General features: G+C 48.8%; 2 protein-coding genes across 7 annotated transcripts; one reads left to right on the top strand and one right to left on the bottom strand.

Annotated features, from left to right (window-relative positions):
- The first annotated feature begins 6,374 nt into the window (after nucleotides 1–6,374).
- VAMP1 (vesicle associated membrane protein 1) lies at nucleotides 6,375–16,019 on the top strand. Of its 4 annotated transcripts, none has more exons than XM_009180036.1 (5): nucleotides 6,375–6,834; nucleotides 11,488–11,614; nucleotides 11,840–11,998; nucleotides 13,315–13,366; nucleotides 15,276–16,019. In XM_009180036.1, coding segments are annotated over exons 1-5 (489 nt in total). In that variant the 5' UTR covers nucleotides 6,375–6,832; the 3' UTR covers nucleotides 15,425–16,019. The 4 variants fall into 4 exon arrangements, with proteins under 4 accessions (XP_009178300.1, XP_003905899.1, XP_021777635.1 ...); XM_003905850.2 differs by having other exon boundaries at nucleotides 13,774–16,019; XM_021921943.2 differs by lacking the exon at nucleotides 6,375–6,834 and having other exon boundaries at nucleotides 11,331–11,614.
- TAPBPL (TAP binding protein like) lies at nucleotides 15,954–26,807 on the bottom strand. 3 transcript variants are annotated; one of them, XR_002515501.2, is made up of 8 exons: nucleotides 26,295–26,807; nucleotides 25,309–25,539; nucleotides 24,891–25,160; nucleotides 20,541–20,879; nucleotides 19,319–19,621; nucleotides 17,347–17,430; nucleotides 16,867–17,159; nucleotides 15,958–16,223 (listed from the first exon to the last, which is right to left on the bottom strand). XR_002515501.2 is itself a non-coding variant. In XM_003905848.4 (7 exons), exons 1-7 carry the CDS (start codon nucleotides 26,356–26,358, stop codon nucleotides 16,108–16,110), a joined length of 1,407 nt encoding a protein of 468 aa, XP_003905897.2. In that variant the 5' UTR covers nucleotides 26,359–26,807; the 3' UTR covers nucleotides 15,954–16,107. The 3 variants fall into 3 exon arrangements, 2 of the variants coding, with proteins under 2 accessions (XP_003905897.2, XP_009178301.2); XM_003905848.4 differs by lacking the exon at nucleotides 16,867–17,159 and having other exon boundaries at nucleotides 15,954–16,223; XM_009180037.2 differs by lacking the exon at nucleotides 15,958–16,223 and having other exon boundaries at nucleotides 16,726–17,159.
- Nucleotides 26,808–26,841: the final 34 nt, after the last annotated feature.

The raw sequence follows: 26,841 nt of genomic DNA, 5'->3' as shown, positions 1-26,841 counted from the left end.
CCCAACCTCAAGTGATCCACCCACCTCAGCCTCCCAAAGTGCTAGGATTACAGGTGTAAGCCACCATGCCTGGCCATTTTTAATTTTTTTTTTTTTTGTAGAGACTGGGGTCTTGCTGTGTTGTCCAGGCTGGTCTCAAACTCCTGGGTTCAAGTGATCCTCCTGTCTGAGCCTCCCAAAATGCTGAGATTGCAGGCACGAGCCACTGTACCCAGCCTGTTATAGCACGTATTAGTACATACTTCATTCCTTTTTATTGCTAAATAGTATTCCATTGTATGGATTTAACAGCTTAAATTTATTCTTCTATCAGGTGATGAACATTTGGGTTGTTTTCAGTTTTTTGGTGATTCTAAATAATGCTGTTATGAACATTTTTGTACAAGGTTTTGTGTGGGCATGTATTTTCATTTCTCTTGGGTATATAATTAGAAGAGGAATTGCTGGGTCATATGGTAACTCTGTGTTTAACAGTTTAAACAACCGCCAGACTCTTTTCAAAATTAGAAATTCTGGCCAGGCACGATGGCTCATGCCTGTAATCCCAGCACCTTGGGAGGCTGAGGCTGGTAGATCACTTGAGGTCAGGATTTTAAGACCAGCCTGGCCAACATGTTGAAAACCCGTCCCTACTAAAAATACAAAAATTAACCTGGCCTGGTAGCAGGCACCTGTAATCCCAGCTACTCAAGAGACTGAGGTAGAATTGCTTGATTGCTTGAACCTGGGAGGCGGAGGTTGCAGTGAGCCAAGAATGTGCCACTGCATTCTAGCCTGGGTGACAGAGTGAGACATTGTCTCAAAAAAAAAAAAAAAAAAAAAAAAAGCCTCCCTTTCATGTATCTAGCTCTATTTGTATTCATACACCCCATCGGATCTGTGAAATACTTGATCATAGGTTAGATGTGATGGCTCATGCCTATAATCCCAGCTCTTTGGGTGGCCAAAGCAGGAGAATAGATTGAGTCCAGGAGTTTGAGACCAGCTTCAGCAATACAAGGAAACCTCGTCTCTATAAAAAAATTAAAAAATTAGCTGAGCGTGATGGCACACACCTGTAGTCCCAGTTACTCGGGAGGCTGAAGTAGGAGAATCACTTGAGCCCAGGAGGCAGACGTTGCAGTGAGCCAATATTGCACCACTGCACTCCAGCTGGCATGACAAAGAAATACTTTGTCTTAAAAAACAAAAAACAAAACCCCAAAACCCAATCATATTTTTATTATTATTATTTTTGAGATAGAGTCTTGCTCTGTTGCCCAGCCTGGAGTGCAATGGCACAATCTTGGCTCACTGCAACCTCCGTCTCCCGGGTTAAAGTGATTCTCCTGCCTCCTGAGTAGCTGGTACTACCGGTGCCTGCCACCATGCCTGGCTAATTTTTGTATTTTTAGTAGAGACGGAGTTTCACCATATTGGCCAGGCTGGTCTCGAACTCCTGACCTCAGATGATCTGCCAGCCTCAGCCTCCCAAGGTGCTGGGATTACGGGGTGTGAGTCTTGTATTTATTGATTGATTAATTTATTTATTTGAGACGGAGTCTCACTCTGTCGCCCAGGCTGGAGTGCAGTGGTGCGATCTCAGCTCACTGCAAGCTCTGCCTCCCGGGTTCATAGCATTCTCCTGCCTCAGCCTCCAGAGCAGCTGGGACTACAGGCGCCTGCCACCACGGCCCAGCTAATTTTTTGTATTTTTAGTACAGATGGGGTTTCACCATGTTAGCCAGGATGGTCTCCATCTCCTGACCTCTTGATCCACCCACCTCGGCCTCCCAAAGTGCTGGGATTACAGGCGTGAGCCACCACACTTGGCCGAGTCTTGTATTTATTTTATAATCAATCTCACACACACCTTTTTTTCTCCCTCTCCCTCACATACCCTGTTTTCTCTTTTTAGACATTGGACTATTAATTAGACATTGGACTGTTTGGCTTAATTTTCTAATTTTCTTATTTCCTGTCTCCATCTCTGCTGGTTCTTGTTCTTGGTATCTTGTTTCTTATTTGTTTGGAATTTTTGACCACAATTTATTTTTCTTGAAACTGTATCTGTGGAAATTCCCTGAGGCCTAGATTAAAGATGAGTTCATCCAGAAAGGGTCTGCATTGCTTCTGCTGGGTTCTTGGTGTTACTGTCAATCCAAAACCACTTGACATTCTTGCCGTTTTCTTTTTAGGATCAACAAACAGTTCAGGCAGAAACACCACAGCCTGTGGTTATACATTCTCTGCAAATATTTAAAAGAAAAAAAAAAAAGAACTCCAGCAGGCACCTAGGTTCCAGGCACCTAGGTTCCAGACAAACGACTTTCCATGGAGTGCCCTAGGGGCAGTTTGGGTTCTAGTATATTTTTAATTCATTCTTACATGAGGATATAGTCCTTTGGGGTTCTGACTTTATGGTAAGGGCTTTCTATTAGATTTCCAACCTTGGGTAAGCCCTGGGCTTTATTTCCTGTGCCACAGTGGTAGCCTGTGAGGTGCTATGCTCAAATTAAACTTGATAGCAAATACCCTCAAGGCAAAATAGTCTTTGGGACTCAGCAACTTCCCTGTTTACTGGCTTTCACTTAGTTTTTCGTGTTTAAATAGTCTTTAGTTTCAGGCCAACTCATAAATAGATTTTATCTATAGAAGAATAAAGAAGAACAAAATAGGAGGAATAACTCTCTCTGATTCTTACTAATATATAGTTGCAGTAATCAAGACAGTGTGGTATTGGTGGGAGGACAGACACATAGATCGATGGCACTAATGAGAGAATGCAGAAATAGACCCCTACAAATATGCATATCTGATTTTTTTTTTTTTTTTTTTTTTGAGACCTAGTCTTGCTCTGTCGCCAGGCTGGAGTGCAGTAGTGCAATCTCGGCTCACTGCAACCTCTGCCTCCCAGCGATTCTCCTGCCTCAGCCGACCAAGTAGCTGGGACTACAGGCACGCGCCACCACGCCCAGCTAATTTTTGTACTTTTAGTAGAGATGGGGTTTCACCATGTTGGCCAGGATAGTCTCAATCTCTTGTCCTCGTGACCCACCTGCCTCGGCCTCCCAAAGTGCTGGGATTACAGGAGTGAGCCACTGCGCCTGGCCCACACATCTGATTTTTGACAAAGGTGCAAAAGCAATGCAACGGAGGAAGGATTGGTTTCTCAACGAATGGTCCTGGAGAGCAGTTGGATATTCATAGGCAAAAAAAAATTTTTTTTTTAATTGAACATCTATCTAAATAAACATCAGACCTTATTAAATTGGACCTTATCAAAGTTAAAAACTTTTGCTCTATAAAAGACTATTATAGGGGCCGGGCGCGGTGGCTCAAGCCTGTAATCCCAGCACTTTGGGAGGCCGAGACGGGTGGATCACGAGGTCAGGAGATCGAGACCATCCTGGCTAACACGGTGAAACCCCGTCTCTACTAAAAAATACAAAAAACTAGCCGGGCGAGGTGGCGGGCGCCTGTAGTCCCAGCTACTCGGGAGGCTGAGGCAGGAGAATGGCGGGAACCCGGGAGGCGGAGCTTGCAGTGAGCTGAGATCCGGCCACAGCACTCCAGCCTGGGCGACAGAGCAAAGAAACGCCTCGTCCTCCTGAAAAAAAAAAAAAAAAAAAAAAGACTATTATAAAATATTATTTTTATTTATTTTTTTTTTTTGAGATGGAGTTTCACTCTTGTTGCCTAGGCTGGAATGCAATGGTGCGATCTCAGCTCACTGCAACCTATACCTCCCCAGTTCAAGCAATTCTCCTGCCTCAACCTTCCAAGTGGCTGGGATTACAGGGACCTGCCACCACGCCTGGCTAATTTTTTGTATTTTTAGTAGAGATGGGGTTTCACCATATTGTCAGACTGGTCTCGAACTCCTGACCTCAGGTGATCCACCCGGCTCAGCCTCCCAAAGTGCTGGGAGCCGCTGGGTGAGCCACTGCGCCCAGCCTATGTGGGGTTTTTGTTTTTTTTTTTGAGACAGAGTCTCTCTGTCACCCAGGCTGGAGTGCGGTGGTACAATCTCAGCTCAATGCAAACTCTGCCTCCTGGGATCAAGTGATTCTCCTGCTTCAGTCTCCCGAGTAGCTGGGATTACAGGCACCCACCACCACACCCGACTAATTTTTGTATTTTTAGTAGAGATGGGGTTTCACCATGTTGGCCAGGCTGATTTTGAACTCCTGACCTCAGGTGATCCACATGCCTCAGCCTCCCAAAGTGCTAGGATTACAGGCATGAGCCATAGTGCCTGGCCAAGACTATGTGAAGAGGATTAAGAAACAAATGACAGACCTGGAGAAACCACAAATTGGACAAAGTATTTTTTTCTTTTTTTGAGACACAGTCTGGCTCTGTTGCCCAGGCTGGAGTGCAGTGGCAAGATCTCGGCTCACTGCAGCCTCCGCCTCCCGGTTTCCAGTGATCCTCCTGCTTCAGTCTCCCGAGTAGCTGGGACTACAGGTGCCCATGCCCAGCTAATTTTTGTATTTTTAGTACAGACGGGATTTTGCTGTGTTAGCCAGGCCGTTCTCAAACTCCTGGCTTCAAGTGATCTGCCCTCCTTGGCCTCCCACATTGCTGGGATTACACGTGTGAGTTACCGCGCCCGGCCCTTTTTCTTTTCTTTTGGCGATAGGGTCTCATTTTGTCATCCAGGTGGGAGTGCAGTGCGATGATCTCGGCTCACTACAACCTGAACATCTGGGCTCAAGCTACCCTTCCGCCTCAGGCCCCCAAGTAGCTGGGACTACAGGAGTGAGCCACGGCACCTGGCCCCATTCTTTCTGTCTTTGGGGGCTTATACATTTTTGCAAACTTTTCCAAATTGTCATTTTTTTTCCCCCTAACTAGCCATTTTGATGTGGTTTCAGGAGGAGAATGGGATAAACACATATGATGAATGCATTATGTTTCCAGGAGCAATTGTTTAAGGCTTTTCAGAAGACCTGTGACATTTGGATAGATAACTTTCGTGGATTTTTAGAGAATGGATGTGAAGGATGGCAAGACTGGAAGCAGAATGATATATCATTGATTTTAGGAGGCACTTGGTTTTTTTTTTTGCTGGTGTGTGTGTGTGTGTGTGTGTGTGTGTGTGTGTTTCATTTTAATATCTTCTAACTGGGATGTTTCACTTTAGCTATTAGTCAGACAGCAGTCAAACTATATTTGTCATACCTGCTCATGAGCATCAAAGCTTGCCAAATGGATGTCTGAGGCTTGGAAGAAAACTCTAGAGCCTGGAGAGGCACAGTCTTAGGAAATGCTGCATCACCAAAGCCCTTATGACATGCACAGAGGACTACATTGCGTAGAAATTCGTGGACATCCAAGACTGAGTCAAAAAAATGAATCCCTAACAATCAGTTTCTGAATGTGAAGTTTTAGGGATAGTTACCATGTTATTGTTTTCTATTTCCCTTTTTATGCATGCACAAGAGTGAAATATGATAGAAATCGGTATGTATATAAATCTATATTTTCAAGACATGTAAAGCAAAAATGCTAAGTGGTAAGGAAAGCATTTGTCACAGATAATTTGCAACCTTTTTTTTTTGAAACAGGGTCTTGCTCTGTTGCCCAGGCCAGAGTGCAGTGGCCTGATCTCGGCTCACTGCAACCACTGGCTCCCAGGTTCAAGCGATTCTCTTGTCTCAGCCTCCCCAGTAGCTGGGATTACAAGTGCCCGCCACCACGCCCAGCTAATTTTTGTATTCTTAGTAGAGACAGAGGTTTCGCCATGTTGGCCCGGCTGGTCTCGAACTCCTGAGCTCAGGTGATCTGCCTGACTCGGCCTCCCAAAGTGCTGGGATTACAGGTGTGAGCCACTGCGCCCCGCCATATAAAAAATAATGGTGAATTTTCCAACTGATAGAGTCCAGGAAACGGATAATAGTGAGCAGAGGGGAAATAACTACCGGAATACCAAGAAGGAAAAATCAGCTGGACTTGGCAGATAACTGGGGGAGAGGTAAAGGTGAAGGGGAGGCAATCTAGGATGGTTTCCAGGTTTCTGGTCTGGGCTACTGAGTCGATGTGGTAACCTGGACTGGAGCAGATTTGGGAGGGAGTTCAATTTAGGAAGGCTATGTTGAAAGAAACTGAAGAACGAAAGTTTCATGCTTGCTTTGGTGGGACTGAACCCCGCATCTGCTATCTGGCACCGGGAGCTTGTGGCTGTGTCTCGAAGCTCCCGCACCCTCAGAGCGTTAGTCAGAGGCGGGGCGGTAGGGGCGGAGCGAGGGCCAGGGCGGGGCACCAGGGCTGGGCACCAGGGCTGGGCGCGCCCCAGGGAGCCACCGCCTCCCGCGGAACGCGCGAGTCCGGGCACGGGGCGGGGCAGGGGCGGACATGGTCTTCAGTAACTGCCCAGCGATTGGTTGGGAGGCACCACAAACGCCTAATGAACTGCTGAAGCGCCCTCCGAGGCACAGACCTCACCTCCACCCAGCCCCGTCCCTCCGCCAGACTGGAGCGCAAACTATGGTTGCATTGATCACTGAAGGCTCCTCACAGCAACCGCTCCTTTCCGGAGTCGGATGAGAGGCGACTTGTGACTGGCAATTGGCAGGGGCGGGGCGGGCTAGGCCTGTAGCGCTGGGCGACCGTCCTGGGCATGGATTGGGCCACGGGGTTGTCACCGTTATCCGGGAGGCGTGGTCAGCGCTAATAAAGGCGGGGGCCGGCGCGGCAGCTGCAGTAAGTTCCACCGCAGCTAGACCTCGGAGTGGTCGGTGCCAGGCGGAGCTCGTCAGTTCCGTCCACTTCAGTTGCAGCGTCCCCCGCCGGGTGTCTCGCCGCAGCCTCGGGAGAGGAACAGACCCTCACTCTCTCTGTCAGAAAAATGTGAGTTGACTCTGGTGTGGGAGGCTCGGCACCTCCTTGACAACTCTCACTCCAAGCTCCCGACTCTGCGGGACGGAAAATGGCGCATTGCAGCAGCTGCAGCAACGCGGGGAGCCACCACCGCGCGCCGCCTCCGGACCGGGCCACCCCCAGGGAGGGGGGCTAGCACCCCATTCTCGCACCAGCCACAGCTAGCACCCCACGGGCGGGGCAGGGGCACAGGGGTCCCGCAATCATTGCACACTCTCCTGTCGTCTGAGTGGCGCCTCATTCTGGTTTTGGTATAGTGGAGACTCAGGGCGGGGGCTGGGGGTGGTGGATGGGGACAACTGGGCAAGGGACTCGAAAGGCATTTCTGTCATCTGGCTAAATAACTGCTTAGCGCTTCAGGAAAGACAGTCATGGGTGCAACTGCCAGTTGTTAACTTGGGTTGCCCTACAATCTCTGGATTTGTTTACCCCTCACCCAAAGTGTGATGTCTAGCCCCCCTCATGGCCGTGAGCAAAGTTTCAGAAACTTATCTGCCAGTTCTCTGGCACCAGGTGAGCAGCTCAGAAAGACTCAAGGGGTAGTGGGATAGTGGCCTGTCATCCCAAGCGGCTGTTCATGCCGAGGCCGCTCGTATAGGAGACGTTTTTCTATCACCCACTCTTACCAAATATTTGGACGAGAAATAGGGAGAGCGGAGCTTCCTCCTTTCCTCCAACACACACAGTTTAGTTTCCAGCAATCTTCAACATCACCCCCTTCACAAGATCCTGTGGGAAAACTACGGCTAAGCAAATGAAGTACTTCTCTTTCAAGACCTCAATATGTCTAATACAGATTTTTTCTTTCTGATTCCTACCCTGGCCTGGTCCTAGATGTATTTATGTTGCTTCTATAAGTGACAAAAAAGGGAAAGATTTACTTGTGTTACATAAGGGTTGTAATTATCCCTAGATATTTTACTGCTGAATGTTTCCAACTCCCAACAAGTAGTAAGTGAAATTGGCCTTGCAAATACTTCATAGCCATTTCACTTTTTCTTTTGATTTCTATGGTTTTAACCAGATATGAGTGTTCTATGCATTTTGGGCAAGCCGTAGAATTCCAGTTGTTTTCATTTTGGGGCGGGGGCCTCCAGATAGTATCCACGTGGGATGAACAGAAGGCAACGGAGAAATCCTGGTGGCTAGCGGGGCATCATGAGGTCTCTGACCTTAATCTTGTCATTGGTGCCACCATCCTGGACTGCTTCCAATCCTGGCTGCTACCTAGTCATTGAATTTTCTGCCTTAAGTCGAGAACTAGATTGCTTAGCTAGCTCAGTGGCAGGACAAGAGTCTTATGGCTCCCATGACTTTGTGTCTATCTTTGCTTTACCTCCTTTGCACCTTAGAGGGAAATGGGAAAGTGATCCTTTAAGTGGAGAATGAGTCAGGTGTAATCTGCTACTATAGCCTCTCTGAGGAGTTATTCTTTATCTTTTTAGACTAAAAGAAATTCACTTAATCAAGGAGGAGGAGCTTCTGGGTATTAGTTCTATTAGTCAAATAGTTTCCTTTTTGGTGACTTTGTGATGGTTTCATTTTTGTTGCATTTACTCTTGGACTGCTCCTGTGAAGTATGTTTGGTGAGATTCTGCTTCTGTCTGAGGAGTTCTTACTGTAATTTCTGTTCTCCATCAAATTTGAGAGATCTCCCCCCTGCCTGTGGGTGCTTCCTTGGCCAAGAACATCTCATGACTTAGGTTATACTTCCGGGAATTCTTTAGGAGGTGAGTTTAGTCTTCATGTTTTGGGACACGGAGAGGAGTTTGTCTTGAACACCACACCCTGGCTTTGAGTGGTACAGAACGAGAGAACATTCTCTGTGTGTATAGTACAGTAAACCAAGATCTCTCTTTGGGATGTAAGTAACCAAGGGAGTCATCTGAGACTCTGTGCCAAATCCAGAAAAGGAAGGGACAGAATGTCTATAATGCATGCACATTGAGGACAATTTCTAGCATCTTTGCTTCCTGTCTATGCTCTTGGAACAGTTTCCATAACTAATGTAATTGCTTTGGGCCCCAGATTCTATCTAAGTGAAACCCCCATTTTCTCTGCCAAAAACAAAGCAAACAAACAGTCCTGACTCACTCCGCCTACATAGACTTTGCCTTTGGTGATTTTCTAAGCTGCCGTTATGGTAGCTCTGATTTCCTCATCTTGTGTGAAGCATAACCAATAACTGGGCATATAAACCAATAACCATAACCAATAACTTGAATGTAAAAAGGGGTGAACTGACAGACATTACAGCGTACAGCCTCCCTCCTGGCTGCTTGGCAGGATGCAGCCTCCCTCCTGGCTGCTTGGCAGGATACAACCTCCCTCCTGGCTCCCTTCACGGACTGGTGTTGAGTGTCTGCAGTTTCTCCAGGCACACGGTGCAAGCTGCCAGTGGATCTACCATTCTGGGGTCTGGAGGATGGTGACCTTCTTCTCATAGCTCCACTAGGCAGTGTTCCAGTAGGGACTCTGTGTAGGGGCTCCGACCCCTCATTTCCCTTCTGTACTGCCCTAGCAGAGGTTCTCCATGAGGGCCCTGCCCCTGCAACAGACTTTTGCCTGGGCATCCAGGCGTTTCCATGCATCTTCTGAAATCTAGGCGGAGGTTCCTAAGCCTCAGTTCTTGACTTCTGTGCATCTGCAGGCTCAACACCATGTGGAAGCTGCCAAGGCTTGAGGCTTCCACCCTCTGAAGCCAGGGCCTGGGCCCTGCGTTGGCCCCTTTCAGCTACAGCTGCAGTGGCTGGGACATAGGGAACCAAGTCCCTAGGCTGCACACAGCGTGGGGACCCTGGGCCTGGCCCACAAAATCACTTTTTCCTCCTGGGCCTCCAGGCCTGTGATGGGAGGGGCTGCTGTGAAGTCCTCAGACATGGCCTGGAGACATTTTCCCCATGGTCTTGGGGGTTAACATTAGGTTCCTTGCTATTTATGCAAATTTCTGTAGCTGCCTTGAATTTCCCTCAAAAAAGTGTTTTTTATTTCTTTTGTACTGCATCATCAGGCTGCACATTTTCTGAACTTTTATGCTCTGTTTTCCTCTTAAAATGAAATGCTTTTAACAACACCCAAGTCACCTTGTGAATGCTTTGCTGCTTAGAAATTTCTTCTGCCAGATACCCTAAATCATCTCTCTCAAGTTCAAAGTTCCACAGATTTCTAGGGCAGGGGCAAAGTGCTGCCAGTGTCTTTGCTAAAGCATAACAAGAGTCACTTTTGCTTCGGTTCCCAACAAGTTCCTTATCTCCATCTGAGACCACCTCAGCCTGGACCTTATTGTTCATATCACCGACAGCATTTTTGTCAAAGCCATTCAACAAGTCTCTAGGCGGTTCCAAACTTTCCCACATTTTCCTGTCTTCTTCTGAGCCCTCCAAATTGTTCCAACCTCTCCCTGTTACCTAGTTCCAAAGTTGCTTCCACATTTTTGGGTATCTTTTCAGCAACGCCCCACTCTACTGGTACAAATTTACTGTATTAGTCTGTTTTCATGCTGCTGATAAAGACATACCCAAGACTGGGAAGAAAAAGAGGTTTAATTGAACTTACAGTTCCACATGGCTGGGAAGGCCTCAGAATCATGGCAGCAGGCGAAAGGCACTTCTTACATGGCGGCAGCAAGAGAAAATGAGGAAGAAGCAAAAGCAGAAACCCCTGATAAAACCATCAGATCTCGTGAGAATTCATCACTATCACGAGAATAGCACGGGAAAGATGGGCCCCATGATACAGTTGCCTCCCTGAGTCCATCCCACAACATGTGGGAATTCTGGGTGATACAATTCAAGTTGAGATTTGGGTGGGGACACAGCCAAACCATTATCAGTGGGGAAATGCCATGTAGGACAAGGCTAGCACATTTGTCCCTGTAGCCATCATGGCAGAGGACTTGTTTGAGTTGGGTCAAAGGATAGCCCCAGACAAGATCTCTTGATGCCATCCTGGACGTCCCTGAACCGCATCCAAATGTTGCTGCAGAGTCTTTCATCTTTTACTTTTTGCCTCTATGCTGCATCTCCCTATTTGAGATTGCCAAGGAGTAAGAATCCATTCTAATTTTGTATAGCCTAATCATAATTGTTTAAGTGGTTTGGGGTGAGGATGCATGTGAGTCCTTTCTTTTTGTTTGTGTTTTTTTTTTTTAAGATGGAGTCTCGCTCTGTCGCCCAGGCTGGAGTGCAGTGGTATGATCTCGGCTCACTGCAAGCTCTGCCTCCCAGGTTCACGCCATTCTCCTGCCTCAGCCTCCTGAGTAGCTGGGATTACAGGCGCCCGCCACCACGCCCGCATAATTTTTTCTATTTTTCAGTAGAGACAGGGTTTCACTGTGTTAGCCAGGATGGTCTCGATCTCCTGACCTCGTGATCCGCCCACCTCGGCCTCCCAAAGTGCTGGGATTACAGGTGTGAGTCACCGCGCCCGGCCCTTTTTGTCTGTTTTTTTTTTTTAGAGATGGGGTCTTGCTATGATGCCCAGGCTGGCCTCGAACTCCTGGGCCAGGAGGATGCGAGGAGCACTTCAGCCTCCTGAGTAGCTGAGACTACAGGTGTGTGCTACCACGCACTGCTCCTTTCTTGTCCTGGTCACTTTGTGTACTCTGCCCATGTCTTTCCACAGGTCTGCTCCAGCTCAGCCACCTGCTGAAGGGACAGAAGGGACTGCCCCAGGTGGGGGTCCCCCTGGCCCTCCTCCTAACCTGACCAGTAACAGACGACTACAGCAAACCCAGGCACAAGTGGAGGAGGTAGGTAGATAGCTGTTTCTCTGCGAGTTTCCAACTCTAGGAGTTTGGAACAAAAGAGAATTTCTTATCTTTTCTCCTTTTTTTGTAGGAGAACAGTCAAAAAGGCCCCGAGAGGCAGAGCACCCTTTAGAGTTGCACAGGGCCAGACTTGTGATTCTCTGGTTGTTGTTCTTTCCTCTGTCTTTGGCAGGAAGCTTAGTAGCTTTGTTTCTGTGCCCTCCTCAGGTGGTAGACATCATACGTGTGAACGTGGACAAGGTCCTGGAGAGGGACCAGAAGCTGTCAGAGTTGGATGACCGAGCTGATGCCTTGCAGGCAGGAGCATCACAATTTGAGAGCAGTGCTGCAAAGCTAAAGAGGAAGTATTGGTGGAAAAACTGCAAGGTGAATTTTCTTGTCCCCTCCTCCATCTTTTCCTGGGCTTCCACTGGTAGAAGGCAAGAAAACCTTCAACTTCTACATTTCTTCCCTCTGATGGTGCAGTATCTCTCTGACCAGCATAATGCTTGGGAGGAAATCCTAAAAGCCTCCTTTTGAGATTGCATTACCCAGAATTGGCCACCAGGGTAGGCTAGAGTATTCGGAACCGCTATCAGGAAAAAAGTGATACCCTGAGGAGTTTGGAACGGTTAGTTAAGGAGCTTTTCCCCCATAGGAGTGGCCTGCAAAAATTTTCTCCTATCTCATTCTCAGACACACCCAACATCAGCACAATGGCTCAGGTATATGTATATATACACACACACACATTATATATATATACACACACACAATATATATATACACACACATATATACACACACACATTATATATACACACACATAAAATATATATACACACATACACATATATATACACACACACATATATACACACAAAAAAAATATGTATATACACACATATATACACATACACATTATATACACACACAATATATATACACACACATTATATACACATACACACAATATATATATGCACACACTATATATATACACACACATAATATATACACATACACACATAATATATATGTACACACAATATATACACACACTATATATATACATACACACATTATATATACACACACATTATATACACACATAATATATACACACAATATATATACACACATATATACACACACACATGTATACACACATTATATATATACACACATAATATATATATACACATAATATATACACACACAGATACACATAATATATATATACATACACACTTCATAATATATAAATATATATACACACACACACACACACTTCTTTTTCTTTTAAATTAGCTTTCTCAGGTTGAAATATATATTTTTAAATGACTGCAACTTTTGGGAATGAGCTGAACACTTCACAGTGAAAACTGAACCAATTGGTTAAATATCCAGAGTCTGTATCTCTATTGGAATGCCTTCTAAAGCCCCCAAGACACCAGGAACCAAGCAAAGAGGAGCTCAATGCAGGTCCTGTGATGAATCTGAAAAGCTACAGACGTACTGAGGTTATGATCCCCTGGGAAGCAGAAGGGTAGGGCCTCTCTAAGAAGCCTGCAGGTCTCCTGGGTGATGAGTGTTTTTTCCACTGTCCTGAGGGTGGAGGGAATTCTGTTTCCCACTAGAGATGTGGTTCTTTTCCTCATTCCTGAAATTCAAGGGCTCATTTTTTGTCCATGTTTCCTCAGATGATGATCATGCTGGGAGCCATCTGTGCCATCATCGTGGTAGTTATTGTAAGTAAGTATCGCTGAGGTTGCTGGTGGGTTGAAGAGGTGGGAAGGTCCTGGAGTCTTCTCCCTGCCTGCCTGCCTGCCTGCCTGGGGAGTGGGGCTGCTCTGACTGAGGTATGGAGACCGCTGCTATGGGATCGTCACTTGGTTCGGGAGGGGGGAAGGGCAGAGACACGGGATTTCTTTGATGGACAAGGCTTCCCCCTGCAAGGCATTGCAGGGAGATGGTGCCTCCTGTTCTGAGGAAGTAGGGCTATGCTGTGTGTCACTGGCTTGGGTTGGAGGGACATCGTGGGGATGGGGCACTTAACAATGGAAAGACCTGAATGTCTGGTAACTTGGTGTAATTTGCCCTCTTGTTTTCTCCTGTCTCTTTCTCTTTTCCGTCTGGGACTTCCTGATTCCTGTGTCCAGTCTACTTTTTTACTTGAGAATGTGCCACCCCTTCCCTGTTCTCCATTGCCATCCACACTCATGTCCTCTCCCCTCTGTTTGCTCTCTCAACACACGTCCCCACCCACCGTCCTCCATTCCAGCCCAGGCTTCTCCATCACCCATTCCTCCTTTTGCGTTGCGTTCATTTGCACTCTGTCCCTCGACACTAGAAATGCTGCTCGTGGTGCAATCTAAGTCACTACCTGAAGAGCAACAGCTGGCGCCTCCTCCCTGCGCGCTTCTGTACTCTCAAGTTCCCCCAAAGCCCCAGAGAGTTGGAGGCCACGGGAAGGGGCAGGGAGGGGAGTAGCTGAGGCGAAGTACCCGTGAAGCTGCCCAGACTTGGGAGGAGAAGAGTATCGGTGCCCATGATGTCTCCTAGAAAACCTGGTTACTGGCAGGAGCTAGAGAGGGACTGGGAAGATGGCAGCTCACTCAGTGCTGCCTGGTCATGTGGAGCCTTCCCTCCTGAGCCAGGCCTGGAGAGGGTCCTGGCGGTGGACCAAAGTCCAACTTGGTTTCAGTGCAGCACGCTTTTCGAAAGTAAAACTTGCTTTTTGTAGTTATTTCTAATCTGTTCGTCCAGGATTTTCTATGTCTTTGGGGATCTTACAACTTTACTTTGTTCTCCAGAGGCCTGGAGAACACTTATGGATTGTGAAAATAGCAGGACTTGTTTCCATCCTAGAAGCAGTCCCATGTGCTTCTAACTGGAAGGAGCTTTCTCTTCTTTACATTTTCTACAGCATTCCGTATGAGGGCACCAAATAAATTCATCTAGCCAGTAGTTTTATCTAGCCAAATAATTTCACCTAGCTCCCAGTTAATTGTTGGCATAAAGAGAGAGATTGCCTATTAGTTATAGAGAAACAGTGAGTCAAGTGCTTGATTTGAAAGTAACAAGCTCAGAGGAAGCCACTCCTTGCCCTCGTTAAAGAGGGTCCCGTTCCTCTCTTCCTGTTGATGAAGGGGTGTGAGGGTGTTAGAAGTGTGAGATCTTTGGATACCCATGGAATCTCTTCCTCCACACCACCCGTGCACTTGCCAAAGACAGTGATGAGGCAAGAGGTCCTTCCTGAGGCCCTGCTGATCCTCAGGATGCAGAGAAGTCATGTAGACCCACCAGCCCCACCCTGCGGGGAGGCGTGCCAGCCTGTGACAGGTGTCGTTGTGTATTGCTGTGCTGTCACGGCGCCTTCTCCTTGAGAACCGCCTGTCTGTTCTTCCTGCAGTATATTCCCCTTCGAACCACCCTTACCTGTCTGAATTCTACTTTGCCTCCTTTCTCTTCCTCCTCTTTGCATGGTTTGTGTGTATAGACAGTGGAACCTGAGGATGGGATCTGCTCAGCCTATCTTCAGGGCAATTGCTGAGCTTCAGGATGGGTTATTAATGTGGGATAAACCCAGGTGCAAGGGGAGGAGGACAGGCTGGGAACAGAGTGGGGAATACCCATAGCCCTTTATTCCTTCCTCCCTCAGTCCACGAACAGGAAGAGGGTGAGGCCATGCTGGGCAGGGTCTGGATGCCCACTTTCCATGAAGCAGCATTTCATTGCACAAAACCATCCTTCCTTTCCCTTCGCCCTTGTTTCCCATATTCCCTTCGTCCTGCCCCAGGGCGGGACTGAAGAGCTGGAAGAAAGCAGTCAGTACCCTCCCAACGGCCCCCCTCGAAGGTCTCCACTCTCCTCTGGGCTCCTCCTTGCCTAATGCAGGGGGTCACCGCTGGAGAAGAACCACCACTGTCCTCGATGTGTCCCAAGCCTGGAGCAAATCCGTCCTCTTGGCTCTCCCAGCCCTATTACAGAAATCATTCCTGGGTTTCTGTCCCTCTGAGGCTCACCAGGTGTAGTTGGCTTTGTTCTTTGGGGGTATTAGCCCTTCTACTTTCTTTCTCACCCACCCTGTACCCTCTTCTGTGTGTCTTTGCTATCCCCCTTCCCTCCCACCACTCATGTGCATGAGCAAATGTGCAACTAAACCCTGGGACTTTGCAGTCAAATGAAGCTGAGCTTCCCACATCCCCTTCTTCGGTTTGCCATGAGACGATGTGGGGTTTCCACTGTGTGTCTGTCATCACCTCTTTGTCTTTTTTTCCTAACCCTGATCTCATACTTGTATAGAGTAATAACAACAGTTGTACTTCCACCAAAGGCATGTGGCATATTTACCAATTTCATGTATTCTGAACAAAGGCAAAAAATACAAATTCCTACCACTAAACTGACTTGGTTGTTGTTTGGGTTGGAGTAGTTGGGGGGCTTGGGGGGAAGGGTGTCGTTTCTTTCTCGTAGTCTCATGTCACTTCAGGTCAGCTGGGCTGGCTTACATGTGCTGCACGGTCTTCCTGGAGATGGGAGGTCTGTGCGTCAGCACAGGAAGTGGTCTCCCAGCGTTCAGCCTGAAGCAGCCCAACTCTTGTAGGTGCTGGTGAGAGGAAGTGAGGACAGGAAGTTGCGTGGGCATCTCACACTAGCAAACAAGCACAGGTTCCCTCAGGCCTCTTCTATCTGCCTCCTGTGCTCCTTCCTAGGTCCTTGGCCTGCTTGTCCTGTCCCAGAGGATGTGCCCAGATAAGGCTGTCAGTGAACACCTCCTTACCCCCTTTTCCCCATCATCCTCACATACAGCTTTGGTATGCTGAGTTCCACCGTATTGACCAGGCACATTTTAGAAATGAGTAAAAGGAGAAATGTCTCCCTTGCAGCTGAGGGAGCGAGGCATTTGCAGGTATCCTGAAACTCCCAGCAGTTATCCGAAGGAGCAGAACCCTAATTGCAGCAGAGGTGCAACTGAGATGGAGCCCGGGGGTGCCTCTGAGGGCCTTTGTTCCCTGCCTTAAACACTTTGCAAGTTAGAGCCGCTAGGCTTGGGGACAGGGCTCAGTTGGGACCAGTGTGGAGGAAGACAGGAAAGTGGAAATGCTTGGTCACAGCAGACACAAGGGGCTTTTATTTTGACAGAGCCGAGTTTGGGAGGGGTAGCCCAGCCCCAGCCCGTGCCTCATTGTCCCTCACTTGTTCCTTCTCCATTTCTTCCAGCTTTGTTTTCCTACCACCACACCACCAACCTGGCTCTTTAGTCTTAACCTCCATCTGGACATTCTGCCTTCTTCTTGTCCCCTCACTTCTTCCTGTTCTCCGCCTTGGTGCATGAGCCCAGGGTGCACAGTGAAGGAAGGCAGAGGCCTATGCAGAGCCAGGCCCAGTGACCCGTGAGCTGGTACCACCTTCATGCCTTTTTAGCTCTGCGACTTGACTTAGAGTCCTTCTGGGAGCACATGACTGCTCTTTCTTTCTACTCTGAGGCAGGAGAGTGGCTACCCAGAGTGCCTTAGAGTCTTGACAGACCTTAGTGAGGTAGCTAGGAGAAAACAAGAGGGAACACGACTGGTTTCATTTTCATTTAGGGCAAACTCGAAAGCAGGAGGCTGTGATGGGTGGGTGGCTGGAGCTTGGGGCATCTGGACTTCCACCCTGGTCTGGGTAGGGAGGTGGTTAGAGTGGGTGAGGTGGGCCAGGTCCAGAACCAAGGGCAACCAGGCTCTTACCTTGGCGTCTCTGAAGCCCCAGGAACAACAGTGCAAGAAGGAAGAGGCTGCTGGCAACGATGACTCCCAAGGTTGTTCTCTGCTCTGTAGGTGAGAGCAACATGGGCGGGGATTATCGTGTGCAGGAATCATGAGCTGAGCCCTCACCTGCAGTGTCCACCCCAGGGAGGAGGAGCTAAGGAGTGTGTGTGTGAGTCCCTGGTTGAGGAGCCTGGAACAAGGCACCCAGCAGCATTTGTACTTATTCATAAGGTTGCTGGATACTCGTGGGTTACTCCACACAGAATTCTCTACCTCTTCTCACAAGTTTTTAAAAATTGCTTTGCAAGTGAGATTTAGGTTGGTTTATTTGTTAAGAGTTAACTTGCCTGGACACAGTGGCTCATGCCTGTAATCCCAGAAATTTGGGAGGCTGAGATGGGTGGATGGCTTGAGCTCAGGAGTTCAAGACCAGCCTTGGCAACATGGTGAAACCCTGTCTCTACCAAAAATACAAAAAATTAGCTGGTCGTGTTGGTGTGCGCCTGTGGTCCCAGCTACTCGGGAGGCTGAGGTGGGAGGATCACGAGCCTCGGAGGCAGAGGTTGCAGTGAGTCGAGATTGTGCCACTGCACTCGAGCCTGGGCGACAGAGTGAAACCCTATCTCAAAACAAAATAAAACAAAGCAAAACAAAATAAAAACAACCCATTAACTGGGATTTTGTAAATAGTTGGGGAATGATGTGAGCTGAGGTGAAACCTCAGTTTTGGGGAAGTTCACAGTCTAATGAGCGACCAAATGCCCAGTGCTCCTGGATGTTTCCATTTTGAGTTGCGGGTTCTTTCCTGTCCCTTTCCTGTTTAAAACCTTTCAACACGCAGGGTGCGGTGGCTCATGCCTGTAATCCCAGCACTTTGGGAAGCCGAGGCGGACAGATCATTTGAGGTCAGGAGATCGAGATCAGCCTGGCCATCATGGTGAAACCCTATCTCTACTAAAAACACAAAATTAGCCAGGCTTGGTGGTGCATGCCTGTAATCCCAGCTACTTGGGAGGCTGAGGCAGGAGGATGGCTTGAACCCAGGATGTGGAGGTTGCAGTGAGCTGAGATCGTACCACTGCACTCCAGCCTGGGGAACAGAGCAACATTCTGTATCAAATAAATAAAATGAAATAAATAAATAAATAAATAAATAAATAAATAAATAAATAAAACCTTTCAACAGCATGCTATGGCTCTCAGGAATTTCCATCTTGAAGGCCCAGTGAGATCTACAGGGTTTAATTAAGCCCGTAAGGGGAATCCGGTTGCCTGTTTTTCACATTCTCTCTTTACCATTGATTGATAGGTGACCTTGGGCAAATTCATTGACATCTGCAAGTGCCAGTTTACTCACCTGTAAAATGGGAGTCATAATCCATAAAATCATACATTTAAGTGCTTTCTACAGTGCTTGATTCATGTAAATGCTCAATAAATAGAATTACCTCCGAATCTTCAGAGCCACTTTCCCTTTTTCCCATATACCCTAGGCTCTAGCTGTGCTGAGTTGCTTGCAATTCTCCAAAGTCTCTTTAGGCTGTTGTATGATTTGGCTTTCATATATGCTATTGTTTCTATCTTGAGTTTCCCTTCCCGCTAAGCTAGTTAACTTGGCTCAAATGTCATCTTCTCTGCCTACTTAGTCTTGTCTCTGTCACTGGACTAATCTCCTGGAGGGCATGATGAGGAATTACTCATCTGGGATCTCCAGCCTTAAGCACATTGCCTGGCCCCCTGGAGGCTGGAGTATAATGAAGTCTCAGGGGATGTGTGGTAGAAGCTGTGGCAGCTGCCACCTTGGGAAAGACAACCAGGAGCTGAGGCAGCAGCATGAAGCCAGGGCTGTGAACAAAGTGGATGGGCAGCAGAACAAGGCCATAGATGAGCTGGGGCAGGAGAGCCATGAGCCCTAGTGTGGAGGTGGGGAAAGGGAGGACACTCCCAGTACCTGGTGGGACAACCTGGGTGCTGGCCCCAAGGGGCTCCTCCAGAGAGATGTGGGTGACCTGGCAGGTGTAAGTGGCACCTGCAGAGCCAGGTTCTGCGATGAGAGAGGAGGAGATGCTGTAGGTGCCTGCCACGCTTTGCCTGAGGCTGGAAAAGGAGGCACCAGAGACTTGGACTGGGGATCCGCCCAGCTCCTGTCGGGTCCACGTCACTGCCACATCCAGAGGATAATAGCCAGCAATGTCACAGATGAGGGTGGGCAGCAGAGCTTCGTTTGCCAAGCTCAGTCGTACTTTGGGGGAAGCTGGAGAAAGAATGAGGAATAAGATTACACATGGATCTAACTGGGGACAGCGGAGGAGCCTGAAGCCTTTTCTTCCTGCCAGGATGAGAGTAGATTGTGGAGGCTAAAGTGTCCCTTGGTGGTGTACCAAGGCGAGGGTGTGTGCAGGGCCCACCTGGATGCAGGCCGTAAGTGGGGGCGGGTTGGGGGGGGGTTACATTTTCCAGAAAAGTGATAGTTGTAAAGCCAACTAAAGGTGGACTGGCTTCTTACCGTCATTCTAAGCCAGATATATATATTTTTAAGATGATGTCTTACTGTGTCGTCCAGGCTGGAGTGCAGTGGCATCTCAGCTCACTGCAACCTCTGCCTCCTGGGTTCAAGCAATTCGTCTGCCTCAGCCTCCTGAGTAGCTGGGACTACAGGCGTGCACCACCACGCCTGGCTATTTTTTGTATTTTTAGTAGAGATGGAGTTTCACCATATTGACCAGGCTGGTGTCAAACTCCTGACCTCGTGATCTGCCTGCCTCGGCCTCCCAAAGTGCTGGGATTATAGGCGTGAGCCACCGCGCCCAGCCTCTATGCCAGAGATTTTAAAGGATAGCAGTGATAATGGTCAGAACCACTTCCACTGCCCGCCTTGGTTTGCTGCTGCTGCCATTCAGGATGTGGTCCAAAAGGACTGGGGTGATGGAGACAGCCGGCCACAGCAGGGCAGCAGGATCCTGGACTGGAAATCTCTTGGTGGAATTATCCTGGAGTCCAGCGGGACTCCTTATCTGATGCCATCTGTGCTTCCGCGGTGAAGATGGCATATAAGTGGTGGGACTGAAGCCTGCTTCTCAGGAAAGCACTCTTGCATTTGGGTCCCAGTCTGAAAACGCTCCCAGTGGACATGTTATATCCCCTTCCCTGGGATAACCATGTCCTGGCCTCACCTTGGATGTTGAGCTGGATGATCTGCTGAGTTCGGTAGAGAGAGGTGGTGATCTGACAAACGTAGGTCCCCTCGTCCTGTATAGCGAGGCTGGGCAGGGTGAGGGAGGCATCCCTGGCCATGCCCAGCTGCTCAGGCTCCAGGGTAGCGCCCTTCCGCACAGCCTGCCCCTGCCCTGTGGTCCAGCTGTACACCAGCTGACCCCTGCCCTTGTGCTGCAGCCGCCACTCCACACTGATGAGGTCCAAGCCTGGTGCCATGGAGAAGCCACAGTCCAAGGAGGCTGAGGACCCCAGCAGGAAGGTCAGGGATTGGGTCTGTGTCGTCACCTGGAACTCCACTGTGAAGAGGAAAACAGGGGTGATTTGTGGGCTACTTCCTCCTTGAGGTCACCTGATCTCCAAGCTGTGGGCATGTTGTGGGCATACACCTGCCTCTTCTTCCGTGCCTGACAGGCCAGATGAGCTTATTTTCCGTCACACGGAACCACAAAGAAATGGGGCTCTGGAAAGGCAGCATGGTGCTCATGATGGCCATCACCATTTTGGGATCACTTACCCTAGGATAATTTAGTGAAAGCTATAGATCTCTCACCAGGAAAAATACACATACAAAATTAAGAGTTACCATCAATCTTTAGGTAAGTACTACTAGAATAGCAGAAAAAGCTCTGAAACCCTGGTGTTCCACTTACTGGCTCTGTGACCTCTGACAAGTCACTTGGTGTTACCAAGCTCACCTACTTAAGCAAGGATGCTGTGAAGACTAGGAACAAGAGTTTAAAAAGCACGTGGTGGCTGGGCGTGGTGGCTCACGCCTGTAATCCCAGCACTTTGGGAGGCCAAGGTGGGTGGATCACCTGAGGTCAGGAGTTTGAGACCAGCCTGGCCAACATGGTAAAACCCTGTCTCTACTAAAAATACAAAAATTAGCCGGGCATGATGGCAGGTGCCTGTAATTTCAGCTACTCGAGAGGCTGAGGCAGGAGAATTGCTTGAATCTGGGAGGTGGAGGTTGCAGTGAGCCAAGATTGCACCATTGCACTCCAGCCTGGGCGACAAGAGTGAAACTCCATCTCAAAAAAATGTAAAAAAAAAAAAAAAAAAAAAAAAAGTATGAGGTATTAGGAAGCTGAGGCGGGTGGATCACCTGAGGTCAGGAGTTCCAGAACAGCCTTACCAACATGGAGAAACACCGTATCTACTAATAATACAAAAATTAGCTGGGTGTGGTGGCACATGCATGTAATCCCAGCTACTTGGACAGCTCAGGCAGGAGAATCACTTGAACCCAGGAGGTGGAGGTTGCGGTGAGCCAAGATCGAGCCATTGCACTCCTGCCTGGGCAATAAGCGAAACTCCATCTCGATTGAAAAAAAAAAACAAAAAAACATGTGGTAGTAGTATCTGTGCCAAACATGCTTAACCTAAATCCAGTCATGAGGAAAACAATCAGACAAATCTAAATGGTGGGATACTCTACAAGACCACTAGCCTGGACCCTTCAAAAATGTCAATTCTGTGAAAGATGTTCTAGATTAAAATAGGGAACAGCACAACTAAATGCACTGCATGATTCTTGTTTGAATTGTGTACTTAGAAAAAGAAAGCAGTAAAAAAACATATTGGGACAAGTGGAGAAATTTGAATTTAGAGACATTTAATTATTTTTTTAAGAGAAGGGTCTCAGGCTGGGCACAGTGGCTCACGCCTGTAATCCCAACACTTTGGAAGGCCGAGGTGGGTGGGTCACCTGAGATTAGGAGTTCAAGACCAGCCCAGCCAATATGGTGAAACCCCATCTCTACTAAAAATACAAAAATTAGCTGGTGTAGTGGCGTGCGTCTGTAATCCTAGCTACTTGGGAGACTGAGGCACAAGAATCACTTGAACATGGGAGGCAGAGGTTGCAGTGAGCCGAGATCGCGCCACTGCACTCCAGCCTGGGAGACAGAATGAGACTCTGTTAAAAAAAAAAAAAAAGAGAGAGAGAGAGAGAGAGACAGGATCTCGCTATGTTGCCAAGGCAGGACTCAAACTCCTGGGCTCAAGCAATTGTCCTGCCTCAGCCTCCTGAGTAGCTGGACTACAGGTGTGCATCACCATGCCCTGAACTTTATAGTTGAGACTATTATTGTATCAATTAAAAAGTATCTAAAAGGATGAAGATCCGTGGCATACTAGGCAGTGGTGTTGGGGGATAGGGACAGTCTGCCCTGGCAGGGAGGAGTATTTTATCACTGATAATATTCAGAATTGTCAATGTCAGGAGATGGTGAGACTATAAAGCCATCTGACTTTTAGCCGATTTTATTATTGTTCTGAAATATTTTACACTCTGCACTCCCTTATTGCCTATACCATGGGTAGACTACTCCCCCATTTTGGTTTGTTTCTGACATGATGGTTTTGTAACTGTGAAGGATTACGTCCTTGTCCTTCGCTGTAAACTAATACATGCTACGGATGGGAGCATTTGGGGTTCAAGTGTTGCCTTCTGCAACTTACTCTCAGTTCAGAGGAAAATACACACATACACATATACACACACGGGGAGTCAGGGGGAGAGAGAATGTGGCAAATTGGTGACAATTGGTGGATCTAGGTGTAGGGTATGTAGGTGTTCATTATATTATAATTTCACCTTTTTTTGTAGGTTTGGAATAAAAAGAGAGAAATATCTACCCATGCCAGGAGTGTGGTAGACACTGGACAGCTGCGAGGACCTTTTCTTTCTTTTTTTTTTTTTTTTTTTTTTTTTGAGACGGAGTCTCGCTGTGCTCCCAGGCTGGAGTGCAGTGGCCTGATCTCGGCTCACTGCAAGCTCCGCCTCCCGGGTTCACGCCATTCTCCCGCCTCAGCCTCCCAAGTAGCTGAGACTACAGGCGCCCGCCACCACGCCCGGCTAGTTTTTTGTATTTTCAGTAGAGACGGGGTTTCACCATGTTAGCCAGGATGGTCTCGATCTCCTGACCTCGTGATCCACCCGCCTCGGCCTCCCAAAGTGCTGGGATTACAGGCTTGAGCCACCGCGCCCGGCCGGACCTTTTCTTTCTAATGTGGCAGATGAGATTTAGGTTGGACCACAGAGAGGTTAGAGTGTTCTAGGGTTTTCCAAGGATAGAAGGGTTGCCCCCTAATTTTCTCTGGACTTGGTTGTCTCTTCTTGGAGACACAAAGAAGCGGGGCACAGAGTCTTGGATTAATGGGCTCTGGGGAACCCTGTCATCATGTTGTCAATTTGTTGTGCCCTCGAGGATGTGCGGAGCTGGAGAGGGCAAGTACTGGGTTTACTAATAAGATAATGAACAAACGATGCATCCCTGAGCTTTACCCCTGAAGCACCAGACCAGGCTAGCCTTTCACTGGGAGAAAACCGGGTTTTGGCTCAATAAGACTACAGTGGACAACACCCATGAGCAGAATAGCATCATGTGTCTTATTTCCTCATGGCAGCCCAGTGAGATGAGAATGATCTCCATTTTGGAAATAACACACAGGTTGTCTGTGTGCTTAGACCTTCAGGTAGGGGCTTCGAAGCATTCTCTTGTGGACTCAGGGTTTTTTTTTTTTTGTTTTTTTTTTTTTTTGAGATGGAGTCTCGCTCAGCTGCCCAGGCTGGAGTGCAGTGGTGCGATCATGGCTCACTGCAACCACCATCTCCCAGGTTCAAGTGGTTCTCCCATTTCAGTCTCCTAAGTAGCTGGGATTACAGGCACCTGCCATCATGCCCGGCTAATTTTTGTATTTTAATAGAGAGGGGGTTTCACCATGTTGGCCAGGCTGGTCTTGAACTCCTGACCTCAGGTGATCCACCTGCCTCGGCCTCCCAAAGTGCTAGGATTACAGGCGTGAGCCACCGCACCCGGCCTGACTCAGGGGTTTTTAGGAAGAAAGGACCAAGGCCTAGGGATGCCCTGAGGTGACCAATGTGGATGGAGGTGGATTTGTTCCCTTCCTTCTCCTTCTGTCCCCCATATCTTACCACTTTAGAAAAGCAAAACTTTATGTGACTTGCTTTTCATTTTCTTTCTTTCTTTCTTTCTTTTTTTTGAGATGGAGTTTCCCTCTTGTTGCCCAGGTTGAAGTGCTATGGCACGATCTTGGCTCACTGCAACCTTGGCATTCTGGGTTCAAGCAATTCTCCTGCCTCAGCCTCCCCAGTAGCTGGGATTACAGGCACCCGCCACCCTGCCCGGCTAATTTTGGTATTAGTAGAGACAAGGTTTCACCATGTTGGCCAGGCTGGTCTTGAACTCCTAACCTTAGGTGATCCACTGGCCTCGGTATCCCAAAGTTCTGGGATTACAGGCATGAACCACCACGCCTGGCCTTGCTTTTCATTTCCTTACCTGCAGTTCGCACAGTCCCCTGGGGGCTCAGGGGCAAGTTCAGCGTCGGATGCCAGAAAGCATCATTCTTGGCATCTATGGGAGTCTTCATCACCATGGAGATGCTAGGTCCTCCTCCAGAGACCTGCACGTTGGCCATGAAGCAAGCTGCTGTCTCCACAGTGGTCTCTCTCGTCTGGAGAAAGTAGTGGGAGATCTCACAGGTCACCTCCTTCCCGCTGCAGTCAGCATGGAGCAAGGCCTCCGCCTGGGGAATCTGGACCAGGTCCACTGGGGAGAAGCGGGGCACACACGGAGGGCAAATTGGGGTGAGAACACCAGGGCCAACGGGAGGCAGTATGTGTGGCTGTAATCGGGACCTGGGCTGTCCTGGTGGAGGAGCCCGGGAGGACCAAGAACACAGGTGGAAGGATTTTACCTGAGGCCTCGAAGATATCAGTTGGGTCATCTTGGGCCAGCGTGCCCCCTTGGAAGTCGGTGAAGTCCTCCAGGGAGCCATCGTCCAGCACTGGCACCTGCTTTAGCACGAGGGAGGCCCTCGCCCTGTCCTCACTGCTGGCGAGAGCTCCACGGTGCCCACCGTCCTTCGCCAGGAAGCAGTCTAGGACCACGTCCACTGCCCGCCACTGCGTTTCTGCTGTGTGGGGCTCTGCAGACAAAGGCTGGGGTGAGCACCCCCTTCCCCAGAAAGCTACTCCACACTTGCTTCCTGCCCCCACCCCCAAACTGTGGAGTCAGCAAAGGGTAAAAGTTGCCCTCCAAGATCCTAGCTGTCTCTGTGTCCCTCTATTCTCCTGTCGTCCCCCAAACCAGTTTTCTGGAGAGCACCTGCTAGTCCAGGCAAATACTTCTTGGTGTGGGTTAAAGTCCTGGATTTGCCTTGCTCAGAGGAGTTTATACTTGCATTTCCAACTGTTGAATGAAAGACTATCTTTTCAGTCAAAGGAATTCTCAGAAAAAAAAGCAAGTGCCACCGCAGAGAGAGGAGGCTGGGCGGTTGCTATTGCTGGGGCACTGACAGCCTGCATTACTTTCTCCCATATCGGGTAGCCTTCCCCTCCCCCACCTTCAAGGTCGCCCTCCAAGTGATTTCCTTGCCTGGGGAGTCCTCTCCTCTTCTGAAGTGTCAGCTCCCAGGCCAGTGCCTTCTCCGTAGGACAGTGGCTCCCGACACAGCCACAGAGGCAGCCCCTCTTTAGCGTTTTCCCTGTGGAGTCCCCACCCTCCCTCCACACACACTATTGGTTCCTTCTTTTGCCAGCCACTGAGCCTTCCCCCTGTTGGGCTTAGAAGGCGATTTGGTCAACCTCGGCCCCTTTTCTCTTCTGGAATCTCGGGGAGGGTGGCACCCTGGGGCTTCAGTAGCTCTTCTCCCAGCCAGCTCTCCCCAACTCCCAGACTCACTGGTTTCTGCTGCTCCAGATAGAGCCAGGCAGAGCAGCAGGCACCAGCTCTCCTCTGTGCCCATGGAGGCTCCTTGCCCACCACCCTTCTCCGCACTCCTACGCTGCTTGCGAGGCCTGGCGGGAGAAGGGGGGCTCTCCAAGCACCCCTGGCCAGCCAGAAGCCTTTGGATTTCTTCTGTTCCCGCTGCTGTCGACTTTTCTTTCACTTTCACTTAGAGCAAGGTGGCAGCCCGCGACTCTGTGTGAAGCCCTCTGCAGCAGCTGCCAGAGCCCTGCTTACTGTTCCCCTTTCTCTCCACCCACCTTACCCAGAAATCCCCAGGTGATTTCAAGACCTGACTTCTGCACCCTTTTGCTCGCCTCCTGTCCCGAGAAAGTGGAGATATAACTGGGAAAAGGGAATCTGAAATCAGACACAGGATCCGCAGTAGCCTGGGGACCTTTCTCAGCCCCACCCTCGAGCAGGCCCCAACGTAACCGGCTGAGAAACCTCCTCTGCCAGATCCTGACCTGAGCCAGGAGGCGGCCAGGAGCCTGGGTTTGGG

Source organism: Papio anubis, chromosome 9 (assembly GCF_008728515.1).
Source record: "Papio anubis isolate 15944 chromosome 9, Panubis1.0, whole genome shotgun sequence".
Classification (NCBI taxonomy): domain Eukaryota; kingdom Metazoa; phylum Chordata; class Mammalia; order Primates; family Cercopithecidae; genus Papio; species Papio anubis.
This window is presented reverse-complemented; position numbering and strand designations above follow the sequence as displayed.